Source organism: Lytechinus pictus, chromosome 18, assembly GCF_037042905.1.
Source record: "Lytechinus pictus isolate F3 Inbred chromosome 18, Lp3.0, whole genome shotgun sequence".
In the NCBI taxonomy this organism is placed as follows: Eukaryota; Metazoa; Echinodermata; class Echinoidea; order Temnopleuroida; family Toxopneustidae; genus Lytechinus; species Lytechinus pictus.
In genome coordinates this window covers 5,043,093-5,060,974 of record NC_087262.1, presented here as the reverse complement: position 1 = coordinate 5,060,974, position 17,882 = coordinate 5,043,093, and the positions used below count along the sequence as shown (strand labels likewise).

The window sequence follows — 17,882 nt, the reverse complement described above, 5'->3', positions numbered from 1 at the left end:
ACACGCGAGCACCCGCATGGAGACCCGCACGTGCGAGGTGGGTTTTTTTCATGCGGGTATGCACGGCATGACAGCATATAGGCGGATCCAGGGGGCCCGGCCCCCCCCCCCCCTATTGGCGGAGCAAAAAAAGAAGGAAAAAAAAGGGAAAGAAAGAAAAAAAGAGAAAAAGAAGGGAAAAGAGAGGAGAAAAAAAGAAAGGGAAACATAAAAGGAGGAAGACGAGTGAATAAGATAAGGGGAAGACTTGGAAAGTAATAATAAAAAATCTTTCATGCCGGGATATAAAATTTTTGCTCGCACTTCGCGCTCGCATCGCCTTTTAGGTGATTTACATATCTTGCTCAATATGGAGCTTAAATATCAAATCTTGAAGTCAATATACAAAACATATTTCAGCTCGAAAATTTAACTTTCATTATTTTGTTTGATTTGCAAATTGAGTATGTAACGTCTATGAGCCGTTCCTGTACGCAAATGCCACAGCTGCTAACCTGAACAACAAGTATGTTAAATGCGGAAAGTCAGTATTTTGGTGAGGAAACTATTAATTTCAAAGAAATACCATAGGACAACACATAAAACTGAAACTTCAGAAATCAGTATTTGGCATAAAAACCATCAGTATTCTTCTCATTTTTCAGTACTAATTGCTGGAAATTGGTACTACTTGGTAGCTCTGTAAGGCCCTACCTGAATACTGTACTGTGGTATTAAAGTATTTCTGACACTTTATATTCAAACATATCTGATGAGAATGATATCACAGTACAGTATTGCATCATTCTGAGGCATTCTGCATGTGTGTGACCATGTCATGGAAATGACTGATAATGTATCCTTACTAAAGCCCCCATCACACTTATTCCGAATCAAGCAATGAAAGGACTATTGTTCGACCACCAGTTGGTCATTTAAATCTGCTTCGAACACCGTTCGATAATACCCCTCGAATGTTTTGAACATGACCAACTCCTTCGGGACGGCCAAAAGAAATGACAAAAATATTTCGAATGCACTCAGAATGCAGTCAGAATATTTAGAATGCGGCTAGAATGTCCGAGAATGTAGCACGAATTATCAATCTGACTCCATTGCAGTTCATTTTGACTAGTGTATGATAATTCACCTGGTCAATTTACTGAATTTCAACTCCAGTTTGGTGAATTCATAAGTTCCTCCCAAAAATTTCTAGATTTTTTGAATATTTTCTTCGTTCCAGCTTCTGCTTGATTCCTGCTGATTCCGAATAAGTGTGAAAGGGGTTCACAAAGAAGAAGATCCAGTCATTATTCATGCGGGTATGCACGGCATGACAGCATATAGGCGGATCCAGGGGGCCCGGCCCCCCCCCCCCTATTGGCGGAGCAAAAAAAGAAGGAAAAAAAAGGGAAAGAAAGAAAAAAAGAGAAAAAGAAGGGAAAAGAGAGGAGAAAAAAAGAAAGGGAAACATAAAAGGAGGAAGACGAGTGAATAAGATAAGGGGAAGACTTGGAAAGTAATAATAAAAAATCTTTCATGCCGGGATAAAATTTTTGCTCGCGCTTCGCGCTCGCATCGCCTTTTAGGTGATTTACATATCTTGCTCAATATGGAGCTTAAATATCAAATCTTGAAGTCAATATACAAAACATATTTCAGCTCGAAAATTTAACTTTCATTATTTTGTTTGATTTGCAAATTTGATTTTTAAAAAGTGTTCTGTAAAAATGTTTGTTTTATGGTCTGAATATTAACATTTTCTGCTTGCGCTGCGCGCTCGCAAAATTTGATTTGTCAGGTACCTATTATTTTCCTGTATTCCATAAAGTTATCAAAATATCCCTATTCAGGTCAGATTGTGAAAACGTATCAGCTAGCGCTGCATGCTCGCACTTTGATTGGTGAGTTATGTTTATCTCAATATTAATTCTAAAACAAACTACTTAAAATCCCCATTTGATCACATGCAGTTTATCAGAAATTTCGGTTCGCGATTTCCGCTCGCATTGATTGTTGAAATATATCAACTCATGCATCTTATTCATAATTACAAAAATGTTTTAAATGTCCAGTTTTCAGGCCATAATATTAAGAGATTTCGCGCTCTCATGCTTAGGAAGAGAAATAGGAAGATAGTCATCATTTTCATATGATGACATAATGTCCCGGTCCGCTATATGTCAAAACTCAAAGTAATAATAATGAAACTTATCAGCTCTTTTTAACTGTGATCCATATCCACCTCACAATTTTCCCACAAAGTGCTTGAAAAACAGAGCTTAAATTGACCCTTTTCAGAGCGGAATATCATAAATTTTTTGCTCGCGCTTTGCGCTCGCTTTATTGATTTTCATGATAAGAAATGTATTGAAATTACCCTAATTCTACATGTTCTAGGTCGAAATCTGAAACACGCGTTTATTCAGATACGCAGCTTGTTCTCTATTTAAATCATTATCCAGTTTCAGATCACAAAATAAAAAATTGTCTGCTCGCGCTTTGCGCTCGCATTATTAATGTAGGAAAATTTCCATTTACTCATTTTCATGATTTACAAATCATGAATAGAGTGTCCAGAATTTTTCCGCTCGCGCTTCCCGCTCGCATCAATTGTTTAGTTATATACTTATCCTTTTCACGATTACAAAAAGTGCTTAGAATTACAATTCTTGAGGTAGAAATGTCAAATTTCCAGCTCGCGCTCGCATTATTTGGTAGTTAAAATATGTAACGTCATCATGGCTAACACGCAGCCGTTAACAGATCAGATCAAAGCGTATATCAAAAATAAATAAACCAATTTGTGCTCGCGCTCTGCGCTCGCATTATTTATGTAGGAAGACGATTTCCAATTACTCATCATTTTCATGATTTACAAAATATGAATAGAGTGTCCAATTTTTAGGTTTGAATCTCGAATTTTTCAGCTCGCGCTTCGCGCTCGCATTAATTATTTAGCTATATACTTAACCTTTTTCATTCTTCCGGTAAAAATGTCAAAATTTTCAGCTCGCGCTTCGCATTATTTGATGGTTGAAATATGTATCGTCTTCACGGCAAACAGCTGCCGGTAACAGATCCTTTTTTATCAGATGAAAACGTATATTACAAATTTCTGCTCGCGCTTCGCGCTCGCAGCAATTATTTAGTTAGATACACATCTCGTTAGGATCATAAACATTGCCAAAATGTTTGAATTTTAAAACAAAATACATAAAATAAACAAAAAGCTCGCACTTTTTCAATAAGGCTTATGATATTATATATATAAATATATTACCCCTTCAAAGAAACAAACAAAAATTAACTTCGAGCGGCCGATCAGGGAAAATGTGGGTGAAAAAAAAATCCGGCCCCCCCCCCCCCCCCTATTGGCGAAGGCTGGATCCGCCCATGTGACATACGGTACACGTAGCGGTGGAGTATGACGAAAATGTAATGGATCTGGAAAGTATACCTATAAAAGTGACATGCTTGCATGTTGCTATTGTGTCCCCCTCATGCTCAAGTTTGGATTGACGCCCATGGTTGAGTGCCCCTTGCATTTTCATAGGTGTCTGTTCTTCATATCAGATAAGTTATCCTTACAAACCATTCTTTTCGTGTCCGATGAGCGCCCAGTTTCTTAATTCAGCGTTCTGATTCCTTTTGCAAGTGCATCCTTCAATCACATAATCCCTTTCAAAATATGATTTGCCTCTTTCGCTACTTCTTTTGGTAATGAAATTCATCCCTTTTAACCTATAATTAAATGCCGTTATTTACTTTTGATAAATACCCCTTTTCTATTCTATGTTCACTCTGTTAATGTTCCGATGGCGTCCCTTTCCTTCGGAACAAGTGTTACTGTTATATGATTCTGAAAAAACCACATTTTAAATTGATGAATTTCAAATTAGGACACAGCCATTGCAAACAAAAAATGTCGACAGGAACAGCCAGCGCTTGCAATACTTTGGCAATTTCCCTAAAGATTCAGCATCATTGGTAAGAAACAAGAAAAGATTATTCTCATTTTTTTAAATGTTACTACTGTCTTACGAGGGGAAAAACTTGTAAGAATAATCCTACGTGCCGTAAGTTTCACGAGTCATGTGACTGGGGTAGATAAGTCATTTCCCCCTGTTTTTAAATAGTGCCCTTTCCCATGCCCGCCGCTTTCAAATTCGCTCCGCCGCCCCTATTAAATTTAAAGGACAAGTCCACCTCAACAAAGAGTTAATTTGAAAAAGAGGAGAAAAATCCAACTAGCAAAACACTGAAAATTTCATCAAAATCGGATGTAAAATAAGAAAGTTATGACATTTTAAAGTTTCGCTTAATTTGACAAAACAGTTATATGCACATCCTGGTCGGTATGCAAATTGGCAGACTGATGACGTCACCCAATCACTATTTCTTTTGTATTTTTATTATATGAAATATTATAATTTTCTCCTCCTTTTCAAGTGAAACAAACTTTTATTTTTCCCTGAACATGTGGAATTACCATTATTTTAACAGTTTACGGTTAAGTCAAGTTGGTGCTCATTGTCAAATCTGTAAAAATTGAAAAATTGTATTATTCAAACAATAAAAAACAAAAGAAATAGTGAGTGATGGACATCGACTCTCTCATTTGCATATCGCTGAGTTGTGCATTTAACTGTTTTGTGAAAAATAAGCGAAACTTAAAAATGTCATTACTTTCTTATTTTATATCCGATTTCGATAAAATTTGCAGCGTTATGTTTGTTTGATATTTCTCTATCGATTCATATCAACAATTTTCTTGGGTGGACTTGACCTTTAATTCATGCATGGTTTTGAAAACTAAATTTACAAGAATAAAACAAAACTTTTGTGAAAATTTTGGGAGGCAGCAGCCTTCTCTTCCACCTCCCCTATCAACCCCCATCAGAACACCTGTGCTCTTACGAAACCCATAGGCCCGTATTCTGAAGTCGGGTTTAACTTAAACTCAGGTTTAAAGTTGTGGTTTAAGTATGGATAGCCAATTGTTACATAAATCACTAACAGAGATATCATATTTCAGTTCATTTGGCTCTCAAATCATTCATAATTGTCTAGGAAGTATAAATAGATGATTGTCTTCACCATTGATGAATCAGGAAAGAGCACAGTAAACATAAAAAACGTACAACTTAATAAAAAAAAATTGATACTTTTGGCTTCCCATACTTAAACCACAACTTTAAACCTGAGTTTAAGTTAAACCTGACTTCAGAATACGGGCCATATAGTTTGGCAAAACATTGTTTTGTCAATAGCAGATCTGAGGCCCGTTTCATAAAGAGTTACAACTGTTGTAACTTTGCCATTATGGCAACTACCATGGTAACCTTGATTTTGATTGCCTGCAAAGCCCTGTTGTCACGGTAGTTGCCATAATGGCAGTTACAACAGTTGCAAGTCCTTTAAGAAACGGTCCCCAGGGCCCTGGATACACAAAGCTTGGCAATTAATCATGTGACTGATTCCATTCCATCGATTATTGTGTATGATCAATCGTACAAATCTGTCCAACAATCAATCGCGAAGCTCCATGTTACTGGGTCCGAGACATCAAAGCGACTCACAAATAAAATTTTGCAGAAACAGATGATAACAGAAAATTCACAATACTTTTACAAGCATCGACAAATGGTTTAATCAAATCAAACTTACTTCAATAATTTAAAAGTATCTTCATAATCATGTCAAACACCATTAATATAGACTAGAACAGATCACAGACATGTATCCTTGGTAAAAGCCTGTATGAGTCAAGGTGTAAAAGCCATTTCAAATCAAAGGCACAAACTACCTAAGAGGACTGTATGCATAACACTTGTGTAATACAGTGCATGCTATGAGAACTAAGCAAGAACCGGGGCCGAAAGAAAGACAATTAGCCAAACAACGACCTATTATACAAGTTGAACTTTAACAGTGAATTTATTTAGGGCAAAAATCCACATACATCGTGACAGATAGGATTAGAAAAAGAAAAAAAAATTATTATGGGTAATAAAAAGGGAAGTTTGTTTAATCCCATCTCATTTTCATTGGTCTTTCTTTTGCCATTTTGTGACTTTGGATTCTGAAACCAATTGATGTGAAGGGCTATAGCCTCTCTGTGATTGAACCAATCTCTTGACAGAAAGATTATTGAAGCTAGCATGTGTAAAAATATTGTTCAATTTGACTAAGTGGAATTTGTGCAGTGCCCTTGTAAAGTTTGATAAGCTTCTTTTGGAACCTAGTTTACTATAAAAAAAAAACCACTTGATTAGATATTCTAGTTGATTCCTCAATTCTTTCATTTTACAAATGAAAATACTGTTTAACAATGTAAGTACTTTTGAATACAAATGGAAATTATTCCACATACTGTCCAATATTACAAAACTTCATGTACAATGTATGTAAATTTGCATATAACGGTAATCTCACGGCCAAAATGATAAAAAAAAACTTGAATGAAATAATTTACATGATTTAAAAAAAAACTGTCCCACCAAAACACTGCACAGCAAATGCCATTGAGTTTCAATCCACACTATGGTAAGAAAAGAAATGAAAAAGTTCCTTTCACCGATGCATGTTATCTCTTACACTATTCTTCAGAAAGTTTATAAGTAGAAAGGGATACCTACAAATAGGTCTACTCCAAAAAAATTAAAAGCAACAAGAGTTAGGGCATATTACTGACATTTTGTTTTAATTGGCAAAGAGAAACTGGTGCCAATAACAAAATAATCTTATATAATTATTTATCAGGCTTTTAATTTTGGATATGTTGTTGGGATACAGGCGGGCGGAGTGACGTCACATCCGCTTTATTAATGGAAAACAGCACTGATCTTAGTGCGATGAAAACAAAGTATAAGAAACACAACAAAATAATGTCAGAAACAGCACTAAAAACTTCAGAAAGATTTGTAAACTTCCAGATAGCGAAATAGGTAAACTCAATTAATATTGGTTATCTCTGCATATGGCTGTGTTTGTGCAATAAACAGCAATCAATAAGCAAAGCTGTCACTTGCATTAGTATTCTGGCAAACACCTATTCGTATGATAATGCCACAGCTGCCAACCTGAACAACAAGTATGTTAACTGCGGAAAGTCAGTATTTTGGTGAGGAAACTAGTAATTTCAAAGAAATACCATAGGACAACACATAAAACTGAACTTTGAAAATCAGTATTTTTTCATAAAAACCATCAGTATTCTTCTCATTTTTCAGTACTAATTGCTGAAAATCGGTACTACTTGGCAGCTCTGTAATGCACTGCAAAAATGCCAGTGTTGATTCAACACCAGCCCGGTATCTATATCGGTCCACACCAGAGAAGCATTGAAACAACACCAGTTAATAAACAAACCGATATTGGTTTAACACTGTTGCTTAAATACCAAAATGGTGTTAGCCTAACACCAAACCGGTGTTGTTTCAACACCTCTCTGGTGTGGACCGATATAGATAACAGGCTGGTGTTAAATTAACACTGGCGTTTTTGCAGTGCGCCCTACCTGAATACTGAGGTATTAAAGTATTTCTGACACTTTAACTTGCACTTTATATTCAAACATATCTGATGAGGATATCATGGTACAGTATTGCATCATTCTGAGGCATTCTGCATATGCGTGTGACCATGTCATGGAAATTACTGATAATGTATCCTTACTAAAGCCCCCATCACACTTATCCCGAATCAACCAATGAAAGGACTATTGTTCGACCACCAGTTGGTCATTTAAATCTACTTCGAACTCCGTTCGAAAATACCCCTCGAATGTTTTGAACATGACCAACTCCTTGGGGACGGCCAAAAGAAATGACAAAAATATTTCGAATGCAGTCAGAATATTTAGAATGCGCCTAGAATGTCCAAGAATGTAGCACGAATTATCAATCTGACTCCATTGCAGTTCATTTTGACTAGTGTATGATAATTCACCTGGTCAATTTACTGAATTTCAACTCCAGTTTGGTGAATTCATAAGTTCCTCCCAAAAATTTCTAGATTTTTTGAATATTTTTTTCGTTCCAGCTTCTGCTTGATTCCTGCTGATTCCGAATAAGTGTGATGGGGGCTTAATACTTGTATACATGTATGAAAGGGGTTCACAAAGAAGAAGATCCAGTCATTATCTAGACCCTACAGATTGATTAAAACAGATAATAAATCAAACTGCGATAGACAACAAAAATGAAAGGCAAGATGCTGAACTATTTCATTCTACTATGAAAACATAAAGGCAGCACTTTCAGAAAGGAATTTAGACACAAAACTATACAGATATCAGAAAACACTGCACATAAACTTATTCAAGAGTGATGATAATATATCTTACATGATTGACCTTGACGTGTTTTTTTTAAATGAATATAAACAACACTGCAATATTTTGAAATCCAAGAACATAAGAGTAGGTGAGAAGCATATAGATTCATATTTCTACAAAGGCTGTAATAATTACAATCAATATGTCTAATGTAATGATATGCGAAATAATTTTTTCCCCAGTGAAAACTGCCATGATTTTTGACAAAACCTGTACAAAATACTGCAAAAATGGATGGGTGGCATCTCTAATAATGACATGCAGTGGATAAAAAACAATCCAAAGATACATATTCAAGTGGAATTAAGTACATTTTCAAACAAATTCTGGAAAAACATGTCAGTGCCATCTGTCTTTGGGTGACTCGGGGAGAAAAGTACAGTCAACTTTGCCTATTAAGCTCTTTCGCCCGTATTTTGAAGTCGGGTTTAACTTAAACTCAGGTTTAAAGTTGTGGTTTAAGTATGGGAAGCCAAAAGTATCAATTTTTTAATTAAGTTGTATGTTTCTTCTGTTTACTGTGCTCTTTCCTGATTCATCGATGGTGAAGACAATAATCTTTTCATACTTCCTAGACAATTATGAATGATTTGAGAGCCAAATGAGCTGAAGTATGATATCTCTACTGTTAGTAATTTATGTAACAATTGGCTCTCCATACTTAAACCACAACTTTAAACCTGAGTTTAAGTTAAACCCGACTTCAGAATACGGGCCTTTGTAGCAGATGTAAAAATAAAGCTTTTGATGGTGCTGTATTTGAAGCAGATTGATTAAATCTATTATTTCCACTAAAACAATGTTTTCATCTTAGACTGTCCGTCTCACAAAGAATAAATATTTCTTCTTTCATATACATTTTATATTATATTAGCCATTTTTTTCATAAATTATCAACTAACCGCAGTATATACACACATGTACACTCACTATAAATCTTTTGTATAAAAAAATAAGAGTTGCAGACATATACTGTATCTCTGTACATTAGCAAAGTATGCTATGAAATACAAACTGTGAATACATTACTAATATAACAATATAATTTTTCCATATATCTAATATATTACCGAACTGGAATTTATTTTGATGCTTTGGTATTTCTCAAAATATCTTAAACTTGAACTACACAATTACTTTCAAGGCCGTTCACATACAATTTCATTTAATATGGTTAATTATGGAACGTGAAAAAGTTGATTGCTCGTTTATAGCAAAGTGAGGATTGGAACATTCAATTGACTGCAGTTGCACTGAACACAGAAATGAATATACAGGACCAAAGACTTATCTGGCATGAATCTCAATATAGCCTAAACATTTGGGCTGTATTTCTTGTCAGATATCATATACAAAGGCATTTGAAGGGCAAAATCTTTGAAGTGGAACAATTTCTGATGAAATACTTCCAAATGGATATGATAAAAATGAATTATAAAAGAGAGCTGACATTCCCTTTAAATGTGTGAAACTTTTAATATTATGTACATCCTCGATGGAGATTATCATTCTGGTTCACAGTCATTAAGACTTGCCACGATCAGCTTTAAAGCGACCTTTCATTTTTATTTTTTTTTTATACCGAGGTTTTTTACCTGACTGCTAAGAAAGCACGAATGCCTGTGAGCAAGCAACCAGGGGACCAACGGCTTAAGGTCCTCTCCGAGGGACCTGGTAATGAGGATAAATGCCTTACCAAAGGGCACTAGCGCACCTCTTGGGAATCGATCTCGGGTCACCGGACTCCGAAACCCCCGCTCTACCGACTGAGCTATCGCGCCTCCTTGACAAATCATGGGGAAATCAAGGCTAATCTCAGAACAGAGAAGGGATTCAAGTCTTTCACTCGGCTGCATGCCTGGGGGTGTTATGTAATAGACGCCGGCATGTCTGGGAGGTCGATAGGAGAGCAATAGTTCGTATACTAACCAACCAGAAGTAAACTGTGTGTTTTTACTTTGAAACATGTAACTTTACAGAGGTTATTTATTTTGGTTTAGCAATCAAGAGACCTGCTATGAGTCTAGGAATTGGGATTGTTGGAACTGCGATGATCCGAAGTGAATAACCATCACAAGTTCGGTCAAATTCGTGCTGTCTGAATTTTTATCGCATTAGTCCAACGGGCGCTCATGACGGACGAATTATATCATGCAAGTCAACTGGCCTTTTGCAAATTTCGTATTGATTCAATTTCCCCATGATTTGTCAGTGGCTGGGCCCTTCAAGACAGGTCAATCAGGTTATCTCCCATACGATGCTTGTGGTACGCACTGGCTCCGCTCATACTTCCCTGCTGGGGTATAGCACTGTTATACTTGATGAACGTCGTGGTATCCTGGAAACACAAAATAAAAAGAAATGAATAATGATCGACGTACAAGAAATCTGCACTTACACGGATCCACACTGGTATTAATCATAAGTCAATGAAAATATGTGTCTCACAGTCAGACTTTGCTAAAAAAAAAATGAAAAACCTGCATTGTGATAAAATATCAAATCATATATAGCATTATCAAAGGCAATGATTAAATTGTTATACACATTTGGATTATCAAACTAAAAGCTGTTAACCCGGGGGGCCGTTTCATAAAGCTGTTTGTAAGTTGAGAGCAACTTTAAGAACGACTGGTGAACCTTTCTTATGCGCGAAATAATCACCAACGTTAATGGTAAATATCATCTACCACAAGAAAGGGTCACCAGTTATTCTTAACTTACGAACAGCTTTATGAAATGCCCCCCTGGGTCTGTATCAGGACTTACAATAGTCCAGATTGGACCTTGTTGTTTGGAAGTGCCCTTTCCCAAAGCTAACATAGAGGGCACATGTCTCCCAATCTCTTATCAGATGAGTGGATTGGCGCTGATAAGAGATTGGGAGACATGTGCCCTCTATGTCAGCTTTGGGAAAGGGCACTTCCAAACAACAAGGTCCAATTTGGACTAGACTTACAACTACAGTAAAATTGCTACTATGGTAACTACCTTGGTAACTGGGCTCAGCAGCCAATCACAATCAAGGTTACCATAAAACTTATCATAATGACAAAGTTAACACAACTTAAGCCTTATGAAACAGAGCCCTGGATGAAGGTGCCATTCACCCCCCCCCCCCCCCACCCCGCCCCCATCCTTTTCTCAGGAATAAGAACTCTTATACAACAGCTACATTCAGTTTCTGGTAAAGATCGAAAACAGTTAACAAACAAAAAACATCAAAATCGGCCATAAACTATCACCTTCACCAATCATCAAAGGACAAAATGCATACAGAATGTAGAAATGCTAACTGATTGATTTTTCCCAGGGCCATAAATTTTGACAAGAAAAATCTAACTTTTAAGAGGAAAAAAAATATTAGCAAAGGGCAAGGACTCTATTGTTTTCACCATTAATCACAGGGGGCAGATTATGATATTGCATAGATTTGAAAGATTGTGTAACTACAAGTATTGTTAAGTGGGAAGAAGAAGTGATTATGAACACTAAATAAAATCAGGTTTGGTGTTTTCAAAACATGGAAATGTTGTTGTTCATTTTGTTTTGTGTACTTTACGGTGGGGGGGGGGTGATAGTTTGCTTTGAATTCTGTTGTTTTACATCAGATAAAAAAATGCCTATTTTTTCCTCAAAATAAAATATATTAAAAAGGATAGTTTTGTGTACATTTATTTTGTCTTGTTTTGAATTTTGTTAATTTTACATCAAATAAAAGAAGGTTTTATTATCTTTGATATTACAAAAGAAAAGGGAGAAGGGGGCAAGGGAAAGGGAAAGAATAGAAGGGGAGGAGGAACTTGTACTTGGCTATTAGAAGAGCTGCTTAAACTATATACACAGGATAGGGAAATGTCTAGTTCACACAACAATACTTACAGACATCATAGGTTTTGCCAATCCTGTGGTTTCTGTTAGTATGAACAGGGTGAGGATGAAAGAAAACATAGAAAAACAAAGAGTGCCTGTTAGAATGACGTTTGGAGAAGTTGGAGAGGGGTTAGTATGCACTTTCAACCTGGTGGGTGTTTCATATAGCCTTTTGTAAAAAAGTTATGAATGACTTTACGAATGACTGGTAATCCTTTTTTTGATAATGAATATAACAATAAATAATACAGGATTTGTATAAATAGTACACGTATCCACCTTGCTAGGTGCTCAATGCGCTCCTATATTACCCCGGCTAAGCTACATGTAGTCCACCGATTCTGGTGCTCACAGCTTTTTGAGGAATTACATGTACTTCCTGCCGGTACCCATTTACCTCACCCGGGTTGAGTGCAGCACGATGTGGGTAAATTTCTTGCTGAAGGAAAACACGCCATGGTTTGGAATCGAACCCATGTCCTTCATATTGAAAGACAAGAGTCATAACCACTAGACCATGACGCCTCCACAATTCAAATGGTATAAATGTCCATTGGTGACAATTTAGTTCCTTAGGATCACAAATCATTCTTAAAGTCGCTCGTAACTTACAAACAACTTTATGAAGCACCCACCAACTGAAGTGATGATACACAGACACCAGTGCTATGATATTAATAAAGAGAGTTTCGGCAAAAACCGTGGAATGTTTCATAAAAGCGTTTACAACTATGGGAAACTCTTTATGCAATGGGCCCCAGGATGTTTTTTTTTTATTTATTTTATTCATTGGATACTGAAATTTATACATGTACATGTATTGGACATCATGGACTTTCTATGAACCAATTAGGTTTTAGTGGTAATTCATGGTAATTTATAACAGGTGCTTCAAGTATGCCTTAAAAAAAAAACTTTATGCACTGAAATAGCGACACCCTCGGCTCATTGTATACCCTATCAAAAGAATTTTCATTTTCTTCTTTGGAAGCCCCCAGGCCCCAGCTTAGGATATCCAAAAAGTTACAATGCTTCAGAGCTGATACTATCACTGTGCCTGCAGATTATGTATATTGGAATAAAAGGTCATTTTTTAGGTCAAAGGTCAAATTCATTGTTGTAGGTCAAAGGTCTAATTCTAATACGATGGATTCTAGTAATAGTGCCAGATTGCATAGTTGGAGTCAAAGTTATTCCATGATCACACATACTATTCCATTATCAAAATTATTAAATAAATCTCCAGGAAAAGTATGTAGTGCTACCAAAATATATTTGGTATCAAAACACAACACCAGATTTAACACCAGTTATCAGCACCAACACCTTAGCAGGGGCCGCGGAACGGTTTTCAAAGTGGGGGGGCTGAGCCAAAAGTGGGGGGCTGACCATGCAAAAAATCACAATCCTTTGGTCATTTTTACGTTTTTGTGAGCAGCCAATTAAAAAAATTCTCAAACCAAGATGAAACATGTGTACAAGTGCATGTATTAAATAAACCCTGAAAACAACCATTATTGAGAATGAAAAGCTAAAACTACAAGCCAAACCCTGATTTTGTAAATAGGCGTCTTATAGACGCCTAAATAGTACACATAAGTGTATGGGATGAAATTAAGATGGTGTTTTCGGTCACTTTATATTTCAATTTTTGAAGCACTAAATAATTATTTTCGAACGCAATTTTTTCTGGGCTTCATTTTTGTAACATATCACAGACACAGGTGACAAGTGTGACCTTCTAGCTCAGATTTTTTTAAAGTCAAACCAATGTTAACCAATCACTTTAAGGAATGCATGCAGTTGTATCATGCAATGTACAAGCAATGGGTTAGAGCCACTTTGTCTAATAACAGTTTGTCTGCTTCCCAGGTCATATCATGCACCAATGGCTAACATGTTTAATCAACTATCAATTTGGTATGATTTTTCTCCTTGGTCTAATTGGACTTGGTGTCACTGGTTTAAATTCACATATGTGGCCTGAAATCATGTTTATGCAGATTTCATGCACCTATTACACTTAAAATTACTGAGAAAGAGTTCAATAATGAATGATTTTCTTGTTACAAATGGGAATTAGACAAAGTAGGATTATACCAGGTGGGAATTATAGAAGAAAAGTAATTGGACCAAATAGGAATTAAACAAAATAATAGACCACGTGGGAATTTGACAAATTGGGATTGGGCCAAATAGGAATAAGCAAACTAGACAGAATAGGAATTAGACAGTGGGATTAGACCAAATGGAAATTGGACACATTGGGATTACTCAAATGGGAATCAGACACAGTGTGATTAATCATATGGGAATTAGACACAGTGTGATTAATTAAATAGGAATTAGACACAGTGGGATTAATCATATGGGAATTAGACACAGTGTGATTAATTAAATAGGAATTAGACACAGTGGGATTAATCAAATGGGAATTAGACACAGTGGGATTAATCAAATGGGAATTAGACTCAGTGGGATTAATCAAATGGGAATTAGACTCAGTGGGATTAATCAAATGGGAATTAGACTCAGTGGGATTAATCAAATGGGAATTAGACACACTGGGATTAATCAAATGGGATTTAGGCACAGTGGGATTAATCAAATGGGAATTAGACACAGTGGGATTAATCAAATGGGAATTAGACACAGTGGGATTAATCAAATGGGAACTAGGCACAGTGGGATTAGACCTAATGGGAATTAGACACAGTGGGATTAGACCAAATGGGAATTAGGCACAGTGGGATTAGACCAAATGGGAATTAGGCACAGTGGGATTAATCAAATGGGAATTAGACTCAGTGGGATTAATCAAATGGAGATAAGACATACTACAATGTAGTAGTGAGATTACTCAATTGGGAATAAGACACAGTGGGATTGGACCGAATGGAAATTAGACACAGTTGGATTAGACCAAATGGTAATAAGACAAACTTGGATTTAGACAATGTGGAATTAGACAAAGTGTGATTAGAGTGCAAATTCTACAAATTGTTATTAGACCATGTGATATATTCATACATGCAATGTGTGCCACAATTTACCTGGAATCTGAATCCACAATGAAGTTAGCATGATGGTATAAATGAATAAAGTTAAATGGAAGTTAGAACATTAGAATATTACCCATTATTTCCTATCATTGTCATAATCAATAATTTCTAATACCATTTCCTTTTAAAACCAACATATTTTCAGGTTCTTAAGTCAAAATTTTATGATTTGACTGGTTTCCTTTTTAACAACTATCTATTTTCTAGAAAGGTAAAGAAGAAAAGAAATTTCTGACAGAGCAAAGAATAAAAAGCTTCTTTTTTTTTACATACTTCTGAAAGAAGTTTTGCAACCAGGAAAAGGTTTCATGCAGTATCTAGCCAGTATTTTCATGGTTGTGCTCTTGACAAATCACAAGCAAAAATTTTCAGGAACACATATCAAATGATTCCCAGTTAATACCACAGACAAACATTTTCATGAAATGCTCTAAAGGTTGATAAAATTGACAATACATTTTCCCCTGCAAAAACATGAAATGGAAACTAGCAACATGAATGTGTTAATATTAAAATGTGTACTTCATGAAATGGACATTTATAGCTTTATTTTGGTTTATGCTGAATTCAAGGGCAGATCAAATCCTTACCAGGCCTCGGCTGCTCTCTCCTGACCCAATCTTGGTTGTAGATCCTTGGTTGCACCTCACTTGGTGTGTTCTGGAAGCCTCTCCCAGTCTGTTGGTTAATGGCATTGTTATTACGATTTCCTGCGGTATTCAAGTGATGTTCCGAATAGCCGGTTGAGGGTTTTGCAGAGCCAAGGTAGGGAGTGGGTGTCTGTGACCGGTACCGCGTACCACCGGTCTCCGCTTGCCGCATTGTCGACGAAAAACCCAGGGGTGTGGCACTTCGTCCCACAGTGGCATAACCTGATGGATAGCCAATCTGGGATTGTGCCCAGTCTTTGTGGATAGAAGGTGAAGCGGATGCTACGTGGTGCCCTGATGAACCTACTGAGGATCCCTGTGAGGCACCATGTCCCTGAGGTACCCGACCCTGTCCACTAGAAGGGTCCTGGTTGATCCGACCATGACCATGTCCCACAGAAGAACCTGATGCCGTACTAGTAGCTGATCCATACTGCATGTTCTGGTTACCACTGGGTCTATTCCGTTGCAGGGAAGGTGAGGAGGGAACACTCCGATACTGCTGAGGTTGATAGCCATTCCTTAAAGAATCCGTCTGTTCAGTAGAACTCTTCTGGCCATACAGTCTGCTGGTATCCTGAACTTGTGATAGGTCTTCCACTCGCTTCTTCAACAGTTCTATCTGTTTCATGGATTCCTGCTCTTGCCGCCGCATGTCTTCCCTGCTGTCTCTTCTCTGCATAGGTTGGGCTCTGTTAAAATCATAAAAAAATTAGGTCATTATTCATCAACACCGAACTGCACTTGACCCAGGTGAAGAAAACAGGTACCTGCAGAAAGAAATTCCTCCAAAAAATATGATTATAAAAAATTGGTAGCCTACCTTAAGCAAGGGGTAATACAGGAGCGCCTTTAGCACCCAACAAGATGGATATTTACACTATATAAATAGGTGGTACTGCCAGTAACAATTAATTTATCCTACCTTGGATAGTCAGGCTGTGGGGGTGGAGGTGGAGTATTGACAGTATTCTTATCCTCCTGTGATCTCCTTAACAAGGTCAACCTACGATGTAACCCTCGAGATTTCAGCACTGTCGTGTTGTACTTGGTCTGAAGGAAGAGTTTGGTCTGCTCATTCAAGCCATCCAAACGCAACGCAATCTTCAGTGTTGCTACAAATTTGAACAGATACATGTACAAGATGGTTGATTTAGTCTCTGTATACATTTACACGGAAATTCAATTTCTGCTGACACGTGATCCAAAATGTTCAAAAGAACATACATAAGAACACAATTTGCAGGGATGCTGAAAAAGTCTTTAAAATAATTTAGAATGTCCTATATGAAATATGTGTTTTCTATGGCTGAAAATGTTTTTTAAAATCTGAATTCAGACCTAAGTCTAAAAAGTAACATCACTGAAAATAATCACACATATACATGAAAGATACAATAGTTAGAAAGCGGAGTTAGCTCTTTTTTTTCACTTCACATATATACCATACATGAATAGAAAAATAAAAGGTCTCGGTTATGATGTTATTTTATCATGTATTTCTTTGAAGCTCAGTAAAGATCATTTTTCTTAATGTTAATATACATTTCAATGTTGACTGGATTTCTGATAACCTATTCAGAATTGTTTTGGGATATGAAATGAGAAAACTATTAGTAAAGGAGTTCATTGACAACTGCAAAATAATCATGTGTGCTGCTAAAATTATACATAAACAAGACTGGTAGTCATATATTTCTAGAAAGAGATCAGAGAGTTGTGAAGTATGGTTATTTAAGAGATTGACAAGAACTTAACGGACAGACACAGTATCCAGTCATGAGATGTGTGCCTTTGCAGGAACAAGACAAAAGCTTTGAAATGCAAGATCTACAGCTGAGCATTGTGGGTTTCATTATGTAGAAGAGTACCTAAGAAATTTTCTACATACTGTAGAGTCAAGGGGAATAAAATATAGTACAATGATTTTGGGGGATGAGTAGGTTAAAGGGTGGAATTCTGAAAGTGGAATTGATA

At 36.6% G+C, this 17,882-nt stretch overlaps 1 protein-coding gene across 3 annotated transcripts in view; it reads right to left on the bottom strand.

Annotated features, from left to right (window-relative positions):
• Positions 1–7,931: 7,931 nt before the first annotated feature.
• Positions 7,932–17,882, bottom strand: part of LOC129281641 (uncharacterized) — a 37,999-nt gene continuing 28,048 nt past the window's right edge. For 2 of the 3 annotated variants that reach the window (XM_064112877.1, XM_064112878.1), the window contains exons 13-16: positions 16,831–17,020; positions 15,846–16,597; positions 12,203–12,234; positions 9,954–10,658 (exon numbers count right to left, since the gene is read on the bottom strand). In XM_064112877.1, coding sequence (XP_063968947.1) covers positions 10,545–10,658; positions 12,203–12,234; positions 15,846–16,597; positions 16,831–17,020 — 1,088 coding nt within the window. In that variant the 3' untranslated portion in view covers positions 9,954–10,544. Of the gene's footprint in view, positions 10,659–12,202; positions 12,235–15,845; positions 16,598–16,830; positions 17,021–17,882 lie in introns of all 3 variants that reach the window. The other variant, XM_064112879.1, reaches the window with a different exon arrangement.